Here is a 25,629-nt window from a genome sequence, read left to right on the forward strand (position 1 = left end):
TTTGGTATTGCTTTTAAGTTTCTTTTTTCCTTCTAATACATGCAGGTTTCAAAGCAGGCTTCCGTGGGGCTAGCATTGTGGCACATTGTGTTAAGCCTCGGCCTGTGACGCTGGCATCCCATTTGCTTTCAGGTTCAAGTCTTGGCTGCTCCACGTCCGATCCTGATCCCTGATAACGTGCCTGGGAAAAGCAGCAGAAAATGGCCCAAGTGCTTGGGCCCCTGCCACCCACATGGACCCAGAAGAAGCTCCTGGCTTCTGGCTTTGGCCTGGCCCAGCCCTGACTATTTAGGCCATCTGGGGAGTGAATCAATGGAAGATCTGTGTAACTCTGCCTTTCAAATAAATGAACAAATCTTTAAAAAAAAAAAAAAAAAAGGCAGGCTCCTGAACACTTCATTTACTGGACTCTCCACTACACGAAGTCCACTCAAGGCCAGTTCATCCAGCGGCTAACAATGCCTACGGATTATAGAACTGGTGATCAAGAGAAACCATTTCCAAGTTGCGCCGTAGCCCAGCTGCATTTTAAGCGCAACCCCAACAGGTTATTAGCATTTGCTTTTGCCCCTGGCATTTTTGTATAAAGCTTGGACCTCCCCACAAAGCTAAAGGCTGTTGAGGATAAAGCCTTTCTCCAGGTTCCCTGGCAAACCGAGGGACAAACCCTGGTCTTACGCACAGCTGGTGGCTCCCATCCATGAAGCATCTGCCTGCCCCGCCCAGCCCTGGAGAGAGGTTTCTGGCTATCACAATGGCAGGGGAGGTCACTCTCAGGGAAGGAGCTCACCAAACAATTTTTTTTTACAAAGATTTATTTATTTAATTGAAAGGCAGAACCAGAGAGAGAGAGAGAGAACCTTCTAAGCGCTGGTTCACTCCCCAGATGGCTGCAATGGCCCGGGCTGGGCCAGGTGAAGCCAGGAGCTTCATCCGGGTCTCCCACGTGAGTGCAGGGGTCTGGGCACTTGGGCCATCTTCTGCTGCGGTCCCCAGGTGCATCACCAGGGCGCTGGATCAGAGTGGAGCAGCCAGGACTTCAATCAGTGTCCATATGGGATGCTGGCATTGCAGGCAGGGCTTTAACTGCTAGACTGTGACTCCGGCTTGCAAACAAATTTTGAAAACAACTGTAATCTTTTCCTATGGAGAACTCAGCAAATTAAGCTGTGAAACCACACAAGTGTTTCGCCTGAGTAGGTAACCATTTCTCACATGGAAGTGGGGGCTCCCTCGGGTAGGTCACTGACACCTGAGCCAGGATTCTACAAGGCTCACTCGCTGCCACTGAACGACTTTTTCCATTCATATGAAATCTGAGCTAAGCACTTACAGATTTGGTTGCTGCAAACTAACTTGACCATGGCTTATACTAGACTCGTATAACAAACATGTGTGTTCCAGACACATGTACACAACCTCATCGGAAGCATACGGTATCAGCTACCTATGTCCAGGTCACCTGCACACTGGGAAAACCTCCGAGTGTACAGTGCGTGTTCTCCACCTGAGACTCCAGAAGTGGTGACATTGACACTGCTCAGGAAGTGCCCCCCCAGGATCCCTGGAAGCCCAAGGCATTAATGGCACCATAAAGTTACCCCAGGGCGGGCACTGACTTGGTAGCTTAGACGCTGCACTCCTTACTGGAGCGCCTGCCGCGAGTCCTGGCTCCAGCTACCAACTCCAGCTTCCAGCCAATGAAGACCCCGGGAGGAAGCAATGACGGCTCAAGTGGTTGGGCTCCCGCCACCCATGTGGGAGACTTGGGTTGAGTTCCTTGTTCCTGACTTCACTCTGGCTCAGTCCTGGCCACTGGGGAGTAAACGGTCTCTGAGTCTCCAATAAAAGAAAAACAAAAGTACCCCAGAAAATCAGTCCTCTTGAAGCAGAACATGGTGCGGTTCAGAGATGTGTCCGATATGGAGCGGCGGTGGAGCCGGGGCACTCTGTTCTGTGACAGACAAACAGGATGCAGTCCAGGAAGGAGCAGGCACCGGTCCCCTGGGATTAGGGGGCCACACAAATTCCTTTCCTGGTGTCTTGATGGTATTTTAGCATAAACAGAACTCATGGAAAATGCTCTGCTGCTCTTGGGCCGAGCAGATTGGCTGCTGGTGTTCAGTGCCTGTTCACTCTTGGGACCCTGGTTCTCTCATTTGGAGACTCCTGAGATGGAAATTTCTGGACGTGGGTGAAGAGCTCACCGCTACTGAGAACTGGTGATATGCAAGGCACCTGCCAGGTATGGGCATACCCCTTGGTCAGTGCCCACAGCGCCCTGTGAGGGAGGCAGCTCTGCAGTCCACGGGCCAGCGTCTGGGGCCAGAGGGAGGGAAGCTGGGGTTGGGCCTGTGCCCTGATTGCAATGTCAGACTTTGCCCTGTAGCAGCTGCCTGGCCCCCAGGTGGTGGTGAGGGGAGCGACACAGCGCAGCTGGCAGGAGGCGACAGAGCGGTCCCAGCCCATGCTGAAGCCGACCTTGGCTGACATCCAGCCCATGACGGCTCTCCTTACCCTGCCCTCGCCATCCCTAGGTCTCCCTCCCTCCCTGCTTCTTAGGCGTCCCCTTTACAGAATCAGAATTATCTGCAATTCCAGGGCTCTAACCTGGCCTCACCTGTGAAACCACACGGCCTGACTTGCTCTCGCCCTGCCCGGGGCTGGTCTTCCTGCTCCACTCCCAGTTACACAGCGGGAGAGCTGGGGGTCACCTGTAGGTACAACTGCTACAGGGGAATCTTTGAAGGTTGGTGGCTGACAAAAACCAGGGAAGAACAGAAATCCCACAGAATAGTGGTGGAGTGCCATACATAAAACAAACCAGGATTTTAGAATGGATGTCACAGGGTGTGCCTCTATGTGCTACTATCCTGTAGGGCTTTCTGAGATGTTGGAAAACCGTGCATTTTGTCCGCACTGTCAGACACGGCCCCACTTGACCCTGATGCCCTGTGGCTCCTGTGTGCTCTCACAGGCTCCTGTGGTCGTCAGGTGCAGGGACCCCCCCCCCCCCCCCACTCATTGCACCTATACCAGGCCCTGCGTCTTCACCTGGTTCACCTGGCTACCCCATTCAGACCACAAAGGAAACGCCTTCCTTTATATACCATATGCATATGTACCAAAAAACAACCCAAGGGCGTCAGGCATTGGAGTATTTTATTCCTGAAAATAATTCCCTGCAGAATCACTCTCTGGGGTCTCCCGTGTGTAGTGAGGCTGTCCTCGAGGGGGGGTCACCCTGGATCGTGAAGGGTGCTGAGTAGCCCTGGGAGTGCAGAGCAGAGGCCCTGTGGCGGGAGTGGGAGCCTCGCTCGCTGGGCCTCTGTGGGGGCACAGCAGGGTGTGAGTGAGCAGGTACCTGCCAGCCCCACCTCTCAGGCACCCAGGAGCCAGAGCCAACAGGCACCAGGGGGAGGCCCACTCCCCCACTAACACCTGTGCTTCCTGATGGCCAGTTATTAGGAAGAGCAGAAAGTTAAGAGCCGTTTGGTCTTCTGACCGCCCTCAATTCCAGAGCTCGAGGAAAGACACTGGCCTGACGCTATGAGCCTCAACAGAATTCTTTCTCCACGCAAGATTCCACCTCCGGAAGAGAAACAAACAAGGCCCGGAGCACAGGGCACACATCCTCCTCCCGGCTCTGCCCACAGAAGCAGCATCTCAGAGGTGAGCCTCCCTTCGCTCTGTCCCCGTCTTGGATTCTGAATGCTGACAAGGGAATCACGGGTAAGTGGCGTGCAGTGCACAGCACTGTCAACTCGGGGAGGGGGGGAGTACCACGCCCACCTTCCTGCTGAGCCCAGATCTGCAGCGACGCTGGCAACACGTAGGGAGGCACAGACAAGCGCGTGCCGTTGGGTTCATTTATTGCATTCCGAAGCACCCGGGGAAGGCCTGAGAAGAGTCCACTGCATCAGCAGTTTCAAAGCGTCGTTACCTGAGATGTGCATGGGGAGTCAACACAACACGGCTTGGCCGCGGCGCGGCTCCTATGGCATGTGGGTGCTGGCCCTGACAGAAGGACGGGGACTGACCTGACAAGGGCTGTGTCGGATCAGAGAAGAGAACCCGGCCAAACACCAACTCCCAGTGATGGAGGCGTGGGCTGCAGAGGCCAGCCACCTGCCGCAAGCTGGGGTCGGCAGCTGAGACGCCCGGCCCAGAGCACGGTCCGCCAGGCCAACAGCAGCCCTCCCCCCAAAGGCCGAGTCCTGGTCCTCGGGCCGCACTGCTTTGCGAGGGCAGCTCCTTGTCATTTCTCATCGTCCCGCCCATAGTGGATAGTTTGCAAGGCCTGCGCCACAAGCGTCGCCATCTCCAGGGTGCCGGCAGCAACCACTCTGCAGGACATGAGGTCGAGGGGCCCACCTAGGAACAGAGCGGGGAGGGTGGACACCCTGGTTACTGGAGGGGCTGGAACAACCTCGTATGATAACTTCCGGCACACGCGGGGGACCCATGAGTGTTTCAGGCCTGCACCTGCCAGGCAGTCTAGAAGTGAACCACGTGTAGAAGGGCCCAGCAAGGTGTTACAGTAAAGTGGATATGTAGCCATCAGGTTGAGCCCTCCTGAGCCTCTGTCCAAGGACCAGCAGGAAGGAGGCCGTCTGGGCTGGCCACTGCCTTCTCCATCCCCGTGTGGCCTCATCTGCAGAGCTCTGAGGAAGGGGGAATTCAGTGGGGAGGAGGCACCGGGAAGCACCCCACCCACAGTGTCACTCGGTCTGGTTTCTGCAGGGCCCTGAGGCTGGGAGGCTGGCCGGGGCGCAGGGCTCACCTGAGGTGTCCATCACGATGCCACCTGCTTCTCTGATGATGACCGTGGCGGCTGCCATGTCCCAGCAGTGCAGGCCGAACTGGTAATAGGCGTCGGCGGCCCCGGCGGCCAGGTGGCAGAGCGCCAAGGTGGAGCTTCCGATCACTCGGACCCTGAGGGAGAGGGAAGGCCAGATGATAGTGGAAGCGGAGCCCAGGTCTTGACGTGACGTGTAGGCTGCCTTCACCCACTTGCGTCCTCACTGGACAGGATCGGGGGCCAGACTCAAGCCACGGGCTTCTGTCAGCAAGCTCGGGATGCAGAATTCAGAATGGCTTCAGTGCCCTGCCCTGAGGGGGCTCCTGGGTGCTGACACACAGCTGTGCATACACTCTACCTATATTACATTTGGGTCGCCAAGTGTGCAGTGTGTCAGCACAGGCCACAGGGTGACAGGGGATGAGGACTCACTTGGACCTCAATAAACATTCAGAAGTAATGCATCAGCGTAACAGTCCACCTGAAGCCAGGACGACACGCAGGACCCCCCGGCTGAGGGGCTTGAGACCTATCTCTTGGATTCTCAGAACAAGGATCAGAAGGGGTACAGGACCCCATGCGTTTCCGGACGCCCCCTGGTGTCCCCCAGAAGAAGCGCAGGCTGCGGGGCGTCTGCACCAAGAGCACGCGGCTCTCCCGCTCCCACCTGCAGGGGGCGCTTCCGCCACGGGTCCTTACCCGTGGGCCCTGGCGTGCAGCAGCCGCTCCATGTTGCTCAGGAACAGCTTCAGAGTGGCGGGGTCGCGCCGGGGGCCGATCTCTGTCAGAACCAAGGCCTTGGCGAGATCTGCAACAGAGGGAAGCTCCCGTCACCCAACGCCCAAGGCGCGGCTGTCGCTGGACAGGGCGGTGTGCCCTGGAGAAGGATCGTCTTTGCGTGGTTTCTGCTAGAAAGTCCTTCCCGGAGCTTCGCGCAAGGCGAGCACGCAGCCAGGAGAAACGCAGCCCCGCTCGCCACGGCCCCTCTGGTCCGGCTGCCTGGTCTCAGCCTTGGCGCTGCAGGTTCAGATGTTTCCTTACACGCTGGGACCGTGGAGACCTAGGGAGAATCTGGTGGCTTTTGAAGATCATCGTTCAATCCTAAATATTAAACAAATGACTCCCCACTGGGCATCCCCAGTACCTCCTGGAGTGACCCTCCTGTCAGACCCCCGCGGCCTCCAGAGAGGGGAGGTGGTGGGGGGTGACCCCTGCACCAGCAAGGGGTTGGCAGCCGGCTGGTGGCTGTGGGGCACGTGCCGGGGTCTCTGCCCCTGTCCCTGACTTGGGGACGGGGACCAGCAGTGACGTGTCCTTGCTTTGTTGCTCACGTCACAGCCTGTCAGCCCACCAGCGAAGGACTACAGATGACAAGCATAGAATAACAGTTCTACAGGTTATTGGGACTTGCTCTCTTGACAACACATCATATACAGCTTCTGCCACTCACACCTCACTCTCTGACTGCACCCTGTTCTACTCAGTGCCACTTCAAGTCCCTACAGATGAACACTTTCCATTCTTGCTATAAATGTGATGGTGAAGACCTTTTCCTATAGAGGTTTGTGCAGTCATGTTGATAGTATTTTCAAGACAGAGCACTTGAAGTGGGATTTCTAAAAGAGCGTGCATATTTTGAGTGTATTTTTTATGAATCTGAGAGGCAGAAAGAAAGAAGCAGAAAGTGAGAGACACAGACCGAGTGAGTTCCCATCGGTGGGGTTGACTCTGAATACTGGCAATAGCCAGGACTAGGCCTGGACAAAACTGGCATCCAGAATTGCAGTCCAGGCCTCCCACACAGGTGGCAGGGGCTCAACTACTGGAGCCATCACCACTGCTTCCAGAGTCAGTATTAGCAGGAAGGTGGAGTCAGGAGCTGGAGTTGGGTATTGAACCCAAGTACTCCAATGTGAGAACTGGGGCTCTTAACTGATTTTTTTAAGATTCATTTTCATTTATTTGAAAGATAGAGTGACAGAGAGACAGAGATTGTCCATCTGCTGGTTCACTCCCAATGATTAGGGCTCAGGTTAGGGCTGGGCCAGTCTGAAGCCAAGAGCCTGGAACTCCATCCAGGTCTCATGTGGGTGGCCGGAGCCCAGGTACTTGGGCCACCTTCTGCTGCTTTTCCAGGCACATTACCAGGGAGCTGGGTCAGAAGCACAGCAGCTGGGATTTAAACCAGCGCTCTGATGCAGGTTGGCAGCATCACAAACAATGGCTTAACCTGCTGCACCAGGTCGCCGGCCCCCTTCAACTAACGGGTTAACTCCTAGCCCAAACGTCCACCCAGAATGTACGTAGTCTAGATTTTGGTATCATTTTCCAGTCCGCCCTCCCCCGACCCCACTAGGGTCTGGGAGCTCCTGAACCGTTTGTGAGTCCCAGCAGGATCCCGTATGCCAAGGTGTGTACTTCAAGAGTGATCTTTCTCTAGCAGGAAGATCAAAAATGATAACCTTCCCTCCAGGGCATTTCCTGGTGCCCTGGGAAAATAGGAGGGGAGACACGGAGATTCCCGCCAGGAAGGAGGAAGGAGGACACTGGACAGCTAGCCCACGGGCAGCTAAGCACGACTTTTACTCAGATGTCTGACTCCTGCTCCAGGAAGCCAGCTGTGCACTGTGAAGGATAGGCCCCAAGGTGCAGGCCTCCAGGGGCAGATGCACCCCGCCACGGGCATGGGGGCTTCCCATGAGGCACCTCAGGGCTGTTGAAGGGGAAACCAAGTCCTGTGCAAGCCGCTCCTTCTCCATGCAGGCTGTGGGGAGCTCCACACTCAGACCCCATGCCCTGGTTGCAGACACACATAGGGCTGGAGTAGTGCAGGCACCTGCTTGAGGCCTTAAGCGGCCGAGACTTAGGCTCGCCTGGTGATTTTGTGAAAGGAAAAGTTTCTTCTTATGGTTTTAAAATGTGTGCAAGGATCACTCTTAATCCAGCACCTTCCCTTGCTAGGTGCAGTGAATTCATTCTTTCTAATTCCCGCAAATGTAGGAAGTCTATGTGCTGCCACCCTAGAGGCAAGATGCTGGTTGTTGCAATTTGCGCTGGATGAGAGGAGAAAAACGCAATTTATTGAACTCTTCTCTACTTAACCACATAGTACAGTTATTCTTCTTGACCCACAAGTACTGTGAGTTCTGCATTGTATTGTCCTTTGTCCTAGATTTGCTATAATAACTTTAATCTTAATTCAATGGAATAAACAGTCATTCCTCAGGATGCACGGAGGACTGGTGCCAGGGCTTCTTCACCCGTGGGGACTGAAACCCACACATTCAAGTCCCTTTACATAAATGGCACCTATTTGCACAGAACCCACACACAGCCTCTTGGATACTTGTAATCATCTCTAGATTATTAACCATACCTGACGTAGTGTTGTGTGAAGAGCTGTTCAGGGAATAATCGCAAGGCATAAAAGCTCTGCACGAGTTCAGTACAGATGCAAACCTCGGGGGAAAGTTTTCAACCTGCAGTTGGTTGAATCCATATCTGTGGAACCTGCAGTGACAGACGGCGGACTGTATATACACTTATTTCTTAAAGCTAAGTTATTTTTTAGTTAACACATGAGAAGAGAACATATTTAGGGAGACCAGTGTGATGATTCGACATGTTTATAATGTGTAATGATAAATCAGGGTGAGCAGCATTTTCTTCTCCTTAAACACTGATCACTTCTGGGGCCGGCACTGTGGTGTAGTGGGTAAAGCTGCTGCCTGCAGTGCCGGCATCCCGTATGAGTCCTGGCTGCTGCACTTCCAATCCAACTCCCTGCTATTGTACCTGGGAAAGGAGCAGAAGATGGTCCAAGTCCTTGGGCTCCTGCACCTGCATGGGAGCCACAGAAGAAGTTCTTGGCTCCTGGCTTTGGATCGGCCCCGCTTTGGCCGTTGTGGCCATTTGAGGAGTGAACCAGCGGACGGAAGATCTCTCTCTCTCTGCCTCTGCCTCTCTGTAACTTTGTCTTTCAATTAAATAAATAAATCTTTTTTAAAAAGTTTACTCAGTTGAAATGAACTTTAAGGAAAAAACCCACAAACATGGATCCTATCTATGTGTTGGGAACCCCGTGCCCTTCCCAGCCTCTCCTGACTGCTAGTCTACTCTCCACTTTTATTAGGTAAGCTTTTTTTTTTTTTTTAAGCTTTCATATGCAAGTGAGAACATGCATGAATATTTTTAAAATTTAGAATATGTTGAGGGCTGGCATTGTGGCGTAGCAGGTAAGGCTGCCACCTGCAACACTGGCATCCCATGTGAGCACCAGTTCGAGTCCTGGCTGCTCCATTTCCAATCTGGTTCACTGCTAGTGGCCTGGGATAAGTAGCAGCAGAGGGCTCAAGTGTTTGGGTCCTTGCCACCCAAGTGAGAGACCCAGATGAAGCTCCTGGATCCTGGTTTTGGCTTGCTTCAGCCCTGGACTTTGCAGCCATCTGGGAAGTGAACCAGCAGATGGAAGATCTCTCTCTCTGTACTCTGACTTCAAAAACCAAATCTTTAAAAAATGATTATTCTGCAATTCATGGGGGTGGAGGTGAGAGTTATGGCTAAATGGATAGAGATCCTGTTTGCAGTGATAAAATTTTGGAAACAGTGATGACGTTTGTACATTGCGAATGTAATTAATACCACTGAACGGTATGCTTAAAAATGATCCGAGGGGCCGGCGCTGTGGCTCACTTGGTTAATCCTCTGCCTGCGGTGCTGCCATCCCATATGGGCACAGGGTTCTAGTCCCAGTTGGAGCGCTGGATTCTGTCCCGGTTGCTCCTCTTCCGGTCTAGCTCTCTGCTGTGGTCCGGGAAGGCAGTGGAGGATGGCCCAAGTGCTTGGGCCCTGCACCCGCGTGGGAGACCAGGAGGAAGAACCTGGCTCCTGGCTTCCGATCAGCGTAGCTCCGGCCGTAGTGGCCATTTGGGGTGTGAACCAGCGGAGGGAAGACCCTTCTCTCTCTCTCACTGTCTAACTCTATCTGTATTAAAAAAAAAAAAAAGATTCGAGGGGCAGGCATTTGGCCTGGCAGTTAAGATGCCTGCATCCTACGTCAGAGTGCCTGGGTTCAATGGCCGGCTCTAGCTCCTGACTCCAGTTTCCTGTCAACACAGCTGGGAGGCAGCAAAAGTAATTGGGTTCCTGCCAGCTATGTGGAAGAGCTGGCAATCTGGTTCCAGCTCTGGCCATTGTGGACATCTGAGGAGTGAACCAGTGGATGGGCCCTCTCTCTTTCCCCCTCTTTCAAATAAACTAAAAAATAAAAATAATTCAAATGAGTTATTATATATAAGTTATATATATAATACATATATATGCCTTACTACAATAAAACTCTAGTGGCAGATTGCAAGGATCGCATCTCAGTATGTTCTTTGCGTACAGATTTTGGGGTGAAAAAAAACAGTCTGGCTTCTGACAGTTTGAAAAATCTGATTCCAGGGGAGCTGGATACAGTGCCAGAGAACAGCACTGTCTTAAGAGAAATCTTAAAACTGAAAGGTAAGAGATGAAGATCATTTGCATATATTCAAATGGGCATTCACAGAGGAAAAGGCAATCTGTGCTTTACAGGCTGGAGAACCTGCCTGCGGCACAAGCTGGCTCTGGTGAACAGACGCCCCTGTGGCCACACCCACACGAGGGTGGGTTTTATAAAAGTGTCCTCATTCCCTCAGGCTTCTTCAGATCATTAAGAGTTAGCCTCATTTACCTAAGAAGGTCAGTATTTTTTTAAAGGATTTTTAAAAAAGATTTATTTATTTACTTGAGAGGTAGAGTTACAGGCAGGGAGAGGGACAGAGACAGATGTTCTATGCAATGGTTCACTCCCCAGTGGCCACAACGGCTGGAGCTGGGCTGATCCACAGCCAGGAGCTGGGAGCTTCCTCTGGGTCTCCCACATGGGTGCCGGAGTTCAAGGGCTTGGGCCATCCTCTCTGCTGCTTTCCCAGGCCGTTAGCAGGGAGCTGGATCAGAAGTGGAGCAGGTGGGTGGGCTCACATCAGTTCCCAGGGTCCCTACGGGGGCTGGGGTGTCTGAAGGGGATGGGGCCCAGGGCCCTGTGACTGCTCCTAGTGCACCTCTCAGGGCCGTCCCTCTTAGGGCAGCGCCAGGGTTGAGTACAAAGGTATAGGAGTGAACTCCAAAGTCAACTAAAGCAGTAATAGGGCCAAGGTCGCCTAGGCTCCCCCCTCAAAAAATAAACAAATAAATAAAAAGGAGAAAGCCCACTGTAAAGTATTTAACGGAAACAACAGGAGAGGGAGCTTGTGAGCCATGAAGTCATGAAAACTGCTTTGAAGTCACCCCCTCCCCCAGTCCCCAAAGTTTAGGATATGAACTTCAAGTAAAAATAAGTCGCCAGAAAGAATCCTGGGTGAACCCCAAACAGAACCATCATAAAAAAGGAAGACAAGAGCAGAGAAACGTATCTACAGGCGATAAACAAATGCCAGAGACTCCAACACCAAACAGGATGAGCTGTGTGTAAAAGAAACAATCCATGAAAAAATAGCATAACTCAAACTTAGAGGCAGGGGCCAGTGGTGCGGCAGAGCAGGTTAAGTCACTGCCCGTGGTGGCAGAATCCTGTATCAGAGCACTGGTTTGAGTCTGGGTTGCTCTAATTCCAATCTAGCTCCCTGCTGACGTGCCTGGGAGGGTAGCAGATGATAGTCCAAGTACTTGGACCCCTACCACCTGTGTGAGAGACCTGGATGGGTTTCCAGGATCCTGGAAACAGCCCAGGCTGTTGTGGTCATTTGGGGAGTGAACCAGTGGATGAAGATCTCTCTCTCTCTCTCTGCCTTCCAATAAATAAGTAAATAAATCTTAAAAAATTAGAGGTAACAGGACTTGGAAAAAAAATAAAGACAACAATCCAGAAAAGATGACAAATATGAGGGAACACAGAATAAGTAAACATAATGGACTGTGATTCAGAAGAAACCGGGAAAAATATAAAAAAAAAATAATTTTTTGAAAAGGTGAAAAGGAGATAAGAAAAAGTGAAGGTAAATAGGGAAGACCCAAAGACAAAAAAATGCAGCAACATAATTTGGAGATAAAGACATACTAAAAAACATAATTCAAGAAAATCTTTTGAAATTGAAAAAAGCAAAGACTTGAAATTACATATTGAAGAGGCATACTGGGTATCTTAGGAAATGTGACTCAGAAGTAACACTGAGATATATCCTGATAAAATTATTGTGCTATAAGAAACGCAGAGGGGCTGGCATGGTGGTGCAGTAGGTTAAGCCATCATTTGTGACATCTGCATCCCATATCTGAGTGGGTTCAAGTCCCAACTACTTGGCTTCAGATTCAGCTCCCTGCCAGTGCAGCCAGGAAGCAGTAGATGACAATGGCTCAAGTACTTGAGTTCCTGCTACCCACTTGGGGGACCCGGATAGAGTTTCTGGCTCTTGGCTTCATTCAGCTGGCCCTGCCTACTGTTGTGGTCATTTAGGGAGTGAACCAGAAAATGGAAGGTCTCTCTCTCTCTCTCTCTCTCTCTCTGTTTCTATCAGTCTCCCTTCCAAATAAATCAATAAATCTTTAAAAATAATTAAAGACAGGCAGAGAGTTCTCACCTGTTGATTCACTAATCAAATGCCTGCAATGGCTAGGGTTGGACCAGGCTGAAGGTGGGAGCCAGGAACTCAACAGAGGTGTCCCACATGGGTAATAGGGACTCGAGTGCTTGGGCCATTACCTGCTACCACTCAGGGCACACATTAGCCAGAAGCTGGAATCAGGATAAAGCTGAGACTCAAATCCAGGTACTCTGATACGGGTCGTGTGCATCTCAGCCACTAGGGTGAACACCCACCCCCATTTTTATTTTTACCATTTCATACTGAAGTGTGCCAGCATTTAAAAGAGATGAAAATCTCAGTGAACCCATTTTCCAAATGACCAATTAATGTCACGGAATCCTCCATGAGCAAACAATCACATCAAAGTGTAAGAAGAACCACTGTTTTGTCACTGGATCCACACTACAACCCACCTTTAAGAAACCACTACTTGGGGCCGGCACCGCGGCTCAATAGGCTAATCCTCCGCCTTGCGGCGCCGGCACACCGGGTTCTAGTCCCAGTCGGGGCACCGATCCTGTCCCGGTTGCCCCTCTTCCAGGCCAGCTCTCTGCTGTGGCCAGGAAGTGCAGTGGAGAATGGCCCAGGTGCTTGGGCCCTGCACCCCATGGGAAACCAGGATAAGCACCTGGTTCCTGCCATCGGATCAGCGTGGTGCGCTGGCCGCAGCGTGCCGACCGTGGTGGCCATTGGAGGGTGAACCAACGGCAAAAGGAAGACCTTTCTCTCTATCTCTCTCTCTCACTGTACACTCTGCCTGTCGAAAAAAAAAAAAAAGAAACCACTACTTGGGGCTGGCATTATGGTGCAGTGGTTAAACTGTGGCCTGCAGCACTGGCATCTCATATGGCGCCGGTTTGAGTCCTGGCTGCTCCACTTCCAATCCAGTTCCCTGCTAATGTGCCCAGAAAAGCAGTGGAAAATGGCCTAAGTGCCACCACACCTTGTCAGTTGGAATTCTTACAAAGTCACCAGTGGGCTTGGGATCACATGCACTTTGGAGAGAGGTGGGGACCACTACACAGCAGTGTGCAGAGGTTCATGGTCATGTCTGAGCAATGGGCTCGCTGGGGACAGGAGCATGTTTCTGTCTCCTAAGTTGTCAGGTGCCTAGGGGAGGCCACACACAGAGGTGACCAGACAGAATCCAGAGGAGCCACAGTGTGAGTGGGTGACTCAGCAAGGCCCCTGTGGAGGACGTGATGTCACAACACAAGACTGAGCCACAGGCGGCCAACTGGGGACCTGGGTGTGTGTGAACGGAGCTCAGCACTGTCACAAAATGAAACGGTCAGCAAAGCTCACCCGAGCAGGTCTACTAACACACTTCCCTGCCTGTTACACAATTAGGCTTGAGCGGGTGCCTCTTGGCGGGCCCGGCTGTAATTAACGCTGCTCTTCCTGCAGCCAAACAAAACACTCCAGGAGAGGGAGGCCCGCAGGGTCGCCCAGGGTTGGAAGCACCCTGGGTGAGTCTGTCCTGCCTGCCCCCTGCACAGCCTACTGCCAGCTCTCCCCTCCCCCTGCTAGAGCCCGGGGGAGGGGCTCTCATGGCTCCATGACAGCCCTCTCTGCCTCTCCCCGCAGTCTTCGCCCATCCCATGGGCAGCAACACGCCTCACCCCTCTGGCCACCTCCAAGGCCAGCAAAGTGACAACCAGGGAGAAGAAACGGCAGAGAAGTGGAACTAATGAAGAAAGGTATTAGAGGCTGGGAGTGGGCGTGTGGCTTAGTGGTTGAGCTGCTGATTAGGACCTCACGTTAGAGCGCATGGGTTTGATTGCTGGCTCCAGCTGTGGGCTCCAGGTTCCTGCTCGTGCAGACCCTGGGAGGCAGCAGTGATGGCTCAGGTAACTGGGTTCTTGCCACCTGCATGGGAGACCTGGACTGGGATCTCAGCTCCTGGATTCAGTATCTGTCTAGCTGTCAAGGGCTTTGAGGGGCAGGGGGCGAGCTAGAGGATGGGAGCTCTCTTTGTCTCTCTCTGTGTTTTTATAAGTAAATACCTTTTTTTATTTAAAAAAATGAGAGAGATGGAAATGAAACTGGGGGAGGCAGGGAGGCAGGCAGCTGGGCAGCCAGAGGGCATGCTGGCACCTTCAGACTGCGGCCCTGACCTCGAGGGAACCACCTCGGGGTGGGCCGAGCACTGGACCAGCTTCAGAAACGGGCAGCTGGCCAGGAGCAGGGGCCGCATCTTCTGCCTCACAAGCCCGCCCATGCTGCTACTGATAGACAGCTTTAAGACCACCTCGTCCAGCTGCCTCGGCCTGGGCTCCTCTCTACTTCCGTCTGGCATTCTTCTGTCCCATGAGCAATAAAATGTCATGGGTTTAGCACTGTGGGAGAAAATCCAGGAAGAGTCATGGCCAGCCCGAGCAGGTGTACTGTTAACAACAGGCGGCCCCACGCAGTTCTGGGCGGTTTGAGTGTCACAGGAGCCTCTTTAGAAAGGCGACTGGATGTCCTTGAGGCTCTGTTTCAAGGCAAACAAGGGCAAGCCAGGGTTACAGCTGTCGGTCTGAGGTGCGTGGGAACACTGCCTATTGAAGCAATCATTCCTGTAGCCGCAGAAACTGAAGCCAGCTGTTAGGCCACACCTGCAGAGCTGACGCAGCACCTGGGCGACCTCACCTGGTGACAGCAGCACTGCCGAGGTGGACCTGGATGCTCTGAGGGTCAGAGGCTGGTGTCTCTGAGGGCCATGGACTGCCTGCCCAGGTGTCCTACAGACCAAATGGTAACCGATGACTGATTTCTTTTAGCCTTCATAATAAATAATGTGAGTGCAAACAGAATGAGAGGGACCACCACTATGGCATAGCAGATAAAAGCTGCCTGTGGTGCTGGCATCCTATATGGGCGCTGGTTCAAGTCCTGGATGTTCCACTTCCAATCCAGCTCCCTGCTAATGTGCCTGGGAAAGCAGTGGAAGATGGCCCAAGTGCTTGGGCCCCTTGCACTCCCACCATGTGGGAGACCAAGAAGAAGCTTCTGGCTCCAGGCTTAGGATTGGCCATTTGGGGAATGAATGAGCAGATGGGAGATTCTCCCTCTGCCTCTGCCTTTGCCTGTCTCTCTGTAACTCTGCCTTTCAAATAAATAAATCTTAAAAAGTAAAAAGAATAGGAGGAGAACATGGTTCTCATGGTCACTTTTTTTTTTTTTTTAAGAGATTTACTTATTTATTTGAAGGTCAGAGTTACACACAGAGAGAAGGAGAGGCAGAGAGAGAGAGAGAGAGAGAAAAGATCTTCCATCCGCTGGTTCACTCCCCAATTGGCTGCAACAGCCAGAGCTGAGCCAAACCGAAGCCAGGAGCCTGCTCTGGTTCTCTCACGTGGGTGCAGGGTTCCAAGGACTCCAGCCATCCTCTACTGCTTTCCCAGGCTACAGCAGAAAGCTGGACGGGAAGTGGAGTAGCCGGGACTTGAACTGATGCCCATATGGGATGCCGGCACTGAACGTAGCAGCCTTACCCACTGCACCACAGCACTGGCCCCATCCTGGCCACATTAACAAAAATGTTAGGATGTGGAACCGGTTCAGTTTCCACTTTATCAGGGCCACCAACCATGTCTCTACAGACACTGAATCTTCAGTTGGACACTTCCCACTGTCCCACAAGGGGGTAGCTTCTGGCATTTTCCACCCAATCCGTGTGAAATGGGCAAGGAGGGGTCACATGACACCCACCTGTCTCCCTGGAGACCTGCAGCCGCTGGCCGTTGCAGAAGGCGCCCCGGCCCCTCTGGCCCGTGTACAGCCGCTCCTCCGTGCAGTGGTAAATCACTCCAAATTCCAGCTGGGGGGTAAGGAGCAGGACAGAAAACAAACACAGATCACTCATCCCACATGAAAAATACAGAAAGTTAAAGGCAAGGGCCACTCCAGGTTCCAAGACTAGCGATTGTGACCATGGGACAGAGATAACCTTCCAGGAGGAATGGGAAAAAGTTAGAGTCTAGATTTCACACTAGACCTCGAAGTGGAAGCTGATTTTCTTTCTTACATACTAGTGTTTTCAAAATATATGAAGATGGGGCCGGTGCTGTGGCGTAGAAGGCTAAGCCTCCAGCTGCGGTGCTGGCATCCCATATGGGCGCCAGTTCATATCCAGCTGCTCCTCTTTCCAATCCAGCTCTCTGCTTATTGGTCTGGGAAAGCCTTGGAGGATGGCCCAAGTGTTTGGACCCCTGCACCCACGTGGGAGACCCAGAAGAAGCTCCTACCTCCTAATCAGCCCAGCTCTGGCCATTGTGGCCATTTGGGAAGTGAACCAGTGGATGGAAGAACTTTCTCTCTGTCTCTCCCTCTCTGTGTCTATAACTCTACCTCTCAAATAAATAAATAAAATCTTTCAAAAAATATATATGAAGTCTAGGGGCCAGTGTTGTGGTGCAGCGGGTTATGCCACCACTTGCAAGACTGGCTTCCCATACAAGAGCCAGTTTGAGTTCCAGCTGCTCCACTTTTCATCCAGTTCCCTGACAATGTGCCTGGGAAAACAGCAGAAGACAGCCCTAGTGCTTGGGCCTCTGCCACCCACATCAGAGACCCAGATAGAGTTCCAGGTTCCTGGCTTTGGCCTGGCCCAGCCCCAGCTGTTGCAGCCATTTGGGGAGCGAATCAGTGGGTAGAAGATCTCTCTCTCTCTCTCTCTCTCTCTCTCTCTGTAACTCTGCCTTTCAAGTAAGTAAGTAAATCTTGAAAAAACATGAAGATTAATAAAACTATTTTAAAAATTCACATCATAGGGGCTGGCACTGTGGCACGGTGGGTAAAGCCGCTGCCTGCAGTGGTTCGAGTCCTGGCTGCTCCACTTCCAACCCAGTTTTCTACTAAGGCCTGAGAAAGCAGTATAAGATGGCCCAAGTGCTTGGGTCCCTGCACCCACGTGGGAGACTAGGAAGAAGCTCCTGGCTCCTGGCTTCAGATTGGCGCAGCTCCGGCCGTTGTGGCCACTTGGGGAGTGAACCAGTGGATAGAGGACCTCTTTCTCTCTCTCTGCTTCTGCCTCTCTGTAACTCTGCCTTTTAAATAAATAAGTAAAATAAATCTTAAAAAATTCATACCATAATCAACCATTAGTAACCAAAAGTTACTGAAAAAGGTTATTTCTTTAGAAAGGGCTTATTTTTTTTTAAGCTGTGGAAAAAGGGCTACGTGAGGCTAATCCTTTGTTTGTTTGTTTTTTAAAAGATTTATTTATTTATTTGAAAGAGCTACAGAGAGGCAGAGGCAGAGGCAGAGAGAGAGGTCTTCTATCCATCGGTTCACTCCCCAATTGGCCGCAATGGCCGGAGCTATGCTGATCGGAAGCCAGGAGCCAGGGGCCAAGTGCAGCTTCCTGGTCTCCCATGTGGATGCAGGGGCCCAAGCACTTAGGCCATCTTTTACTGCTTTCCCAGGCCATGGCAGAGAGCTGGATTAGAATTGGAGCAGCCAGGACTTGAACCGGTGCCCATATGGGATGCCGGCACTGCAGGCGGCAGTTTTACCTGCTATGCCACAGCGCCGGCCCTGAGGCTAATCCAACCCCCTAAGAAACCCTCCTGATTGCCCTGGAAGAGAAGAGGCTCCCCACAGAGGGCCTTGTCCCAAGCACTGATTGCAGTCTCTCCAGCACCCTCTGGGCACGAATCAGGGCCTCACAGTACGAACGGGCAGGAGGAAGAGGCTGCGTGGGACATGATACGGCCTCTGGCCCATGCACCTGCCTTTGCTGTTCCCCAGCCTGCTTCCAACCAGCCCAAGCTGACAAGAGCAAATGTGCCCGCCTGGCGCGGAGTCAAGCATTCACCTCTCCGGGCAATGAACAGACCCGAGCCAATGACTTCCCAAAGCCTTGGCCGGCCCTGGGGTGAACTCAACCACTCTGCAGTGGACGTCCCACCCTCCAGAGAAGGGGCTTATTCCTGGAGAAGGCGGGGGGGGGGGGGGGGAGGAAGCAGGAGTCACTGGGCTCACAATGACAGCCTGCAGCTTCCTAGCAACACTCAATCCCTCTTCCACAGCCCCGGCTTTACCAGGACCCCCAAACCCAGGCCCATCCCAGAATGGTGCTGGGCTTACAAACACAGCAGGCTCACAAGCAGGTTCAGAACCTGGCCCCAGGCCCTCCTCTCCTTCCTGCTTACCTGGTGGTCATGGAGTCAGCCCCAAGGCCCCATACTGCCCAGTCCCAGGGACAACATTTAGTAGGGAAACAAGGGAATGACTAACTCCCTATGCAAATGCCGATGTGAACATTCTTGCCAGCACTTGGGGATGGGTGTAAATCGCTCTCAGCTTCCTCGCTGGGGAATCGGGGGCTGAGATGAACAAATGCTTTTCTGTTGGAGGCCGGGAGTCCCAACACTGAAGCAACTGCAAAGAAATTAAGGCTCTTCCAGGCGGCACTGATTGAATAGATTAATAAGGGTGCAACCCCCAGCCCTGCCTCCCGTCAGGTCCTGTGACAGCGCCTGGCTCAGGATGCCGCCTGGAATCCTGGAAGAGGCTCATTCTCCCAGGCACGGCCCAAGGGAGACACAGAGTTAATAGAAGAGCGGGATTAAAAAGGCTCTCCCAAAATAGGAGCTCTTCTTCTTTGTGAGGAGGTCACACGCTCTAGGGGTCAGCTGCAGCCGGACTCAGACCACTCGCTCGGAATGCCCCTCCCTCGACAGGCCGAGGAGCGAGTGCCTCCTTGCGTTCCCCAGTCCCAGTGAAGGCGCGTGGTGGGGAGTGGACGGGAACAGCTCGTACCTCTTGGTGCACGGCAAATCCAATGCTGACGGCCACAGTGGGGAATCTGCAAGGAAACAGAAGGCTTAGCACTTGGAGCCCTCGTGGCTGTGTGGCAGCCTCCTGGGAGGCACACAAGGACCTCTCTGTGCCCGGGCTGGGTTGATTTTTTTTTTTTAATCGACTTCCCACAATTTTACTCACTGCTTCCAAGACAAACAGACTTATCTGGCCACGTGGTGAGATAGCCAACTTCGAAAGAAAACAGCACTCTGAGGGTCATGGCAGACCGATGCGATTCAACAATGCCCATCTTGTGCCCAATTAGGAGTGAGTATAGCAGGTTCCTGGTTCTCAGGGACCTCAAGGCCAACAGAGACCTCCCGAAAGGCCAGTCCCAGGAGGGCAGTGGAGGGTCTCCGAGGCTGCAGTCTCCCCGTGGAGGCGGGCTCCACGTCCAGCCACAGTGGCACAGCCTTGTCCTACCGACTGCCGGGCTCCCAAGCAGCCAACGGCAGGGCGAGCCGCAGTGGTGGAGGCTTGGCTATTGTCAGTTTGCCTGTGGTTCTGTGTGGTGATGTTGTCACTGCTGCTCAATGTCTTCGGAATAATCTCTCCTTTATGTGAGAGCGATTGGTGCTGTAAAAACAGGTGGCCGTGAGGCAAGGCCGGGTCTTAAGGACAGCACCGGTCACACACATGAGCAAACCCCGACTGCTAGGGCATGTGCAAACACCCAGCTTCAGTCCTGTTGCTCCCCATGCGAACATGTGCCCCTGGTATGGCATTAGCCCCTACCCACTGCCGTTTCCACACCAATGGGCACCAGCAGGGATGGGCACTGGCTGAGCTCAGCTGCCAGAAGCTGTCAGATGGCTCAGCCTGTGACGTGTGCCACAGCGTGGCCCCACTGTTCTGACCGCCATGATCAGCTACGGGATCTGTTTTCCACCCAACACTCTCCACTGAGCTGCCCTCTGTGGCCCCAGAGGGTTCCAGAGAAAGGTACCTTGCAAAAGGGGTTCTGGAGTCCACAGGAGCCCCACAGATGGACACGTGGCCCTCCCCATGTGAGTGCTTTGCCTGTCACATGCCAGTCCCCAGCAATGGGATAATAAGGGGGACAGAAGTGACGCTGCTCCACTCAAGACACCCTCAGTGGGGGGTCACACTTCAGTGGGACTGACACCCTGGTGACAGTGCTGCAGGTGCCGATGGCTCTGCCCCACTGCCTGAAAGGTCACGGCTGGGTCCTCCTCTAGAAGGTGGCCACGGTGCTGGGGTTACTACACACACTCTACAGATAAAGGAACCGCTGGAGGCCAGCATGCTGACACCAAGAGCGAGGGACCCACAACCTGACCTGGCTCCTGCTCGTCACTCAGCACAGGCCCTGGTGCAGCAGCACGGGCGTTGCCTGGGACCTGGGAGCTGCCCTGCCCTGGGGACAGGGACTTCCTGCAGGGGTGCCAGGCATGTTCAAGTGAGAGAACCACCTTCAGCTCCAGCAGCTGCTGGCTGTCAGGGAGCTTCCTCTGCTTTTGTGCCTGTCACCACCCCAGCTCAGCAGCCAAGTTCCCACCCGCTCCTGGGTGGTCCCCTCATCCTCCCTAAACCTCTTTTCTGGAACCCTGAGGTTTGCGTCCAGAGGGAAGCAGCTCTGAGTCTCACTGGCACTGCCGCTGCCTGCAGCCGCTGGTCAGCACAGGTGCATCTCCTAACCTCACCTATTTCCCCGGGGAGCGTTTCTTAAATTCAACCCACCACTTTAAGGGTAACAAACGATGGGTTTTAAACATGGGAAGGTTTCCTGACAGTCGCGGAGGCTCTCTCACAAATGGAAAACCTCATGTGAAAACTTTCATCAGGATCACGACAGGATTTTAACGAGACCACACACTTCTTGCGCGCTTCGGTGTGCACTACTGCCTCACATACACTGCTGCAGGAAAGACAGAGTGCAGGAGGCCACGCAGCGCTCTGTAGGAGGGGCCCCCTGCTCCCGCTCACCTGTGCACGAAGTTGCAGGTGCCATCGATGGGGTCGATGATCCAGGTCGGGCTGGGGGTGAGCACGCACTTGGCCCCGGAGGCCGCAGCCTCCTCTGCAATGAACCTGCGGTGGAAGAACTCGGTCTGAGCAAACACGCCAGGGCCACCGCCCACTGAGCCTGCACCTGCTTCCAGCTCCAGGAGAGAAGGAGGAGGCCGAGAGAAAACAATGCCTGGCAGGTCCTAGGGGCCAAACAGGGGCAGGGTCTCCGACAGGCCTCCTGTTTCTCCGCCGGCCTGGTGGGCTACTCACCTCAGGGACCGCAGTGCCCAAGGTTGGGAAACACTGCCAGGGTCTGGAGCAGGTAGAGGGTGCAAGGGGCACTGGGCAGCAGACCTCGGAGACAAAGCTAAACTCTGCTGTAACCTTAGTCTGGAGAGGGGCCGATGACATCAAAGTGTGGGGAGCGACAGATGACTTCTGTGACCTGAGGCCCCAGGTGTGGTGGAATGAGGTGAAAAGGTCATATCAAGATGGCTGCTGAGGTGAAAAGTTCATGCCAAGATGGACACTGAGGTGAAAAGGTCATGCTAAGATGGCCGCTGACAACAGACACTGCCTGGCAACAGGCTGTGATTGGATGGCTTTGGAAACTGCCCAGCAACAGGCTGTGATTGGTTGGGGCATAGACCGCCCCTTGATCGGATTGGCTGGTCTTGGCTATATAAGCTGTTGTACTAACTCAAATAAACGAGTCTGCGGGCTGCTCGCCTCAAGTCTGCTTTTACCCGACTCCCGGAGTCTGTGTGGAGTCTGTGTGGTGACTCCGCGCCTCTTGCCCCCACCACACGCTGCTCCTCTCAGAAACGAACCCACTGCAACATTGTTGAGAAATCAACAGCTAAATGTCACTTGCAGCCAACATCTGCCCTGAACTGTAGACACAGGTGACAATGGCTGGATGGCAGCTGTGGCTCCCGCTTCCCCACAGATGCTTTCCCTATTCCTGATATCCAGCTTCCCTTCAGGATAAAGCAGGGGCAGGATGGGATGGCATGAAGAACAGAGCAGGATTATAAGGACACTGCTTGCTCACTCGCAACCTCTCTGGGTGCCCATGAAGCTCCCTGCTCATCCAAGAGGCCTCCTCCCTCGACTCAGGGTCACAGCCATCTGCTCCTGACCCGAGGCTCCTGTGCTCTCTGTAGTCGGCCCCCATCAGCCATCCACCCCAGCAGGAACATGGACAAGGGGCTAGCACTGTAGCTTAGCAGGTTATGCTGCGCCCCCCCCCCCCCCCCCCCGTGTCACCAGCATCCCCTATAGGAGATGGTTCCTATCCCAGCTGCTCCACATCCAATCTAGCTCCCTGCTAATTTTCCTTTGAAAGCAGCAGATGATAGCCCAAGTCGTTGGGTCCCTGGGAAGCTTCTGGCTCCTGGCTTCAGCCCAGCCCAGCCCTGCCCTGACCATTGCAGTCATTTAGGGAGTGAACCAGCAGATGGAAGAATGCTCTCTCTCTCTGAAACACTGCCTTTCAAATAAATAAATCTTAAATTTTAAAAAAAGGAACCTGGTCAAGACAACAGCATCTCCAGGTGCACCTGTACTAAACGGGATTCCTGGCTTCTTCCACATGGCTCAGGTCCAAACCTCAGGGTCAGTGCTGTGGTGCAGTGGGTTAAAGCCTGGCTTGTGACACTGGCATCCCATGGTGGAGTGCCAGTTTGAGCTTCTAATGCAGCTTCCTGGGAATGCAGCAGATGAAGGCCCAAGCGCTTTGGCCTGGATGATCCCAAGCTGTTGTGGCCATTTGGAGAGCGAACCAGCAGATGGAAGATTTCTCTTTCTATCTTTTGAAGTGAAGAAAGAAAGAAATCTAAAATGAATACATAAAGCCGCAGGACACTCCTAAGCCTTCCTCCGGCTGTCTTCCTCCCCAGCACACAGCGAGGGCGGCAAGCTGGCCGCTGCTCAAACCTGCAGAGCAGCCCTCAGGGCTGGAGATGAGCGGCTGCATGAGGCGCAGGGCAGTGCTCAGGGCACGGGCAGCACCCTCCCAAGTGTGCTGAGGGCAGGACCCTGGTGCGGGTTTGTCTGAGGCAAGCGCTGAGAACCTGCAGCCACGTCCACACCTGCACTACAGGACGGCTGCATTTTCACCAACAAGGGACCAGGAGTGGAAAACAAGGTAAGCTGCTTGTGCCACGGCCGGCACCAGCTGCTGGGCTCCGAGGAGCCACCCACATCGGCCAGGCCACCACCCCCACCAGAGGCACTCCTGGATGCGTCTTTCCTCGGGCGAACCACGTGACCTGAGATTTGGCGTCGAGGTGCTCGTGCACAAGATGGGCAATCCGTCATTATAACGAGAGGCCTGACATGGAGACCTCCGTAACCGTCTGCCCACTGTTGAAGTTGAAATGAACTGAAATGAAGAATTCAGTTCCCTTAGTCTCCCTGGCCACACTTCAAGGGCTCAGCCCTCTTCTCAGGGGGCTGGCAGTTACCATGTGGGCAGTACAGACAGGGCCCGCTTCTGCCAAGGGGCAGTACAGTCCTTGCATGTGTTTGGACATCCTGCCTCCATCTACACAGGACAGCCGTACCCTGTGACACCTGCAGCTGTCACCTTCCTTTCACAGGCTGCGAGATCCATGCTGTGAATGAGCAGTTGTGCCTGCCTCCTTCCCTGGGGGGGAACCCTTAGAGGGGCCCACCAGGCACTGGGATGTGAACACTGGGATGAGGGGAGGCCTGAGGAATCATGGCGTGGAGAGCTCAGGCAGGCAGGGCTGGCCCCAGGAGCTCACAGCCTGCAGGCTCTGCACACATGCATTCCTGCAGGGCACCGCCTTCCTCCCGCCGTCCCTGTACTGTCTCTGCTCACGCGATCAGGCTCGCCAGCCAGAGTCCTGCTCAGGGGCTGGTCTTCCCCAGACCAGTCCAGATGGAACAAACAGCAGGTGAAGGCACATGGGGCCAGAAGGGGGCAGCATGGATGCTGGACCACAGCAGCAAGGCAGGCGATGCATGGGGACAAATTCTCCCAAGGTGACTCTGGTGAAGTGGCACCAGTTCTGCCACTTTTCTAAGCCAAAGATGCCAGGAACTCAACCTGCTTGCATGTGTTCTTCTGCAGCTGCACGATTTTCCTTCCCCGAAATGGCTTGCAATTCTGTTTTTAAAGAAAACGGTTCACACCCCAAAAACACACACGTATGAGGAGAGAGTGCCAAAGCCGAAATTGGGTGCAAGGTCACCGAGGCAGTGGACAAACACGACTGAAGTCGAGGGAAGGGAAGAGCCTCCCATACAAGGAAAAGTTCCCAGGAAACAGGAGGAACGTGGGGTTCCTTTCCTTCTTAAATCTGACTTCAAGGAGGAAATTGGAGAGTTGGCAAGGAAATGCTTGGGGCCTCTGCAAGGAGAAGGGAGTGCGTGTCAGCAGCCAGAAAGGCTGGTTCTAGCGCACAAGGCTCCCAGTTGCGGCCCAGCCAGGGGCTGCCCAGGATCCACAGCCCCATGTGGTGGAACGCTCTCTAAAGGTTCAGTGAGCAGTTTGTTTTCCCAGCAGCAACCATGATGTCCCCATTCAAGTTTCTATTCTGAATGACATTTTCCACGGCAAGTACTCAAGGGACTCCTTGCCCCCCACTGAACCCTGGACTTTTAAAACATTCATTTATTTGTTAAAAAATAGTTATTTTGGGGGCCGGTGCAGTGGGCTGGACCTCTGCCTGCAGCACCAGTATCCCATATGGGTGCCAGTTCGAGTCCTGGCTGCTCCCCTTCTGATCCAGCTCTCTGCTATGGCCTGGGAAAGCAGTAGAGGATGGCCCAAGTGCTTGGGCCCCTACACCATCCCATGGGGGACATGGAGGAAGCTCCTGGCTCCTGGCTTCAGATTAACCCAGCTCTAGCCATTGTGGCTATTTGGGAAGTGAACCAGCGGATGGAAGACCTTTCTGTCTCTCCCTCTCTCTCTGTCTGTAACTTTACCTCTCAAATACATAAATAAAATCTTTAAAAAACAAAAAAATATTCATTTGAAAGGATTACAGAGTAGGGAGAGACCGAAAGACACATATACACAGAGAAGGAATCTTCCATCTGCTGATTCGCCCCTCAAATGGCTGCAGTGGCCAGATCTAGGCCAGGCTGAAGCCAGGAGCCTGCAACTCCATCTGGGTCTCCCATGTGTGTAGCAGGGACCCAATTACCTGGACCATCATCTGCTGCTTTCCCAGGTACATTAGCAGGGAGCTGAATAGGAAGTGGTGCAGCCAGGACTCATACTCATATGGGAAGCCAGCAGTGCAAGCGGCTGTGCCATAACACTGGTCCCTGGACTTTTGAGAGGCAGAAAAACACAGAGGTACAGGGAGGGAGAGAGGGAGAACCCATCCAGTGGTTCACTCTCCAAATACCTGCAGGAGGGCGCGGAAGCCAGGAACTCCATCCGGGCCTCCCATGTGGGTGGCAGGGACCCAACTAACT

The 25,629-nt window shown here is 53.5% G+C and overlaps 1 protein-coding gene across 2 annotated transcripts in view; it reads right to left on the bottom strand.

The window, feature by feature from the left end:
- Positions 1-3,145: 3,145 nt before the first annotated feature.
- IMPA2 (inositol monophosphatase 2) overlaps positions 3,146-25,629 on the bottom strand; it is a 39,313-nt gene continuing 16,829 nt past the window's right edge. For both annotated transcript variants that reach the window (XM_062201341.1, XM_062201340.1), the window contains exons 3-8: positions 21,148-21,252; positions 19,159-19,204; positions 16,105-16,213; positions 5,501-5,609; positions 4,784-4,935; positions 3,146-4,374 (exon numbers count right to left, since the gene is read on the bottom strand). In XM_062201341.1, the coding sequence (XP_062057325.1) occupies positions 4,259-4,374; positions 4,784-4,935; positions 5,501-5,609; positions 16,105-16,213; positions 19,159-19,204; positions 21,148-21,252 (637 nt within the window). In that variant the 3' untranslated portion in view covers positions 3,146-4,258. The remainder of the gene's footprint in view (positions 4,375-4,783; positions 4,936-5,500; positions 5,610-16,104; positions 16,214-19,158; positions 19,205-21,147; positions 21,253-25,629) is intronic.

Source organism: Lepus europaeus, chromosome 9, assembly GCF_033115175.1.
Source record: "Lepus europaeus isolate LE1 chromosome 9, mLepTim1.pri, whole genome shotgun sequence".
In the NCBI taxonomy this organism is placed as follows: Eukaryota; Metazoa; Chordata; class Mammalia; order Lagomorpha; family Leporidae; genus Lepus; species Lepus europaeus.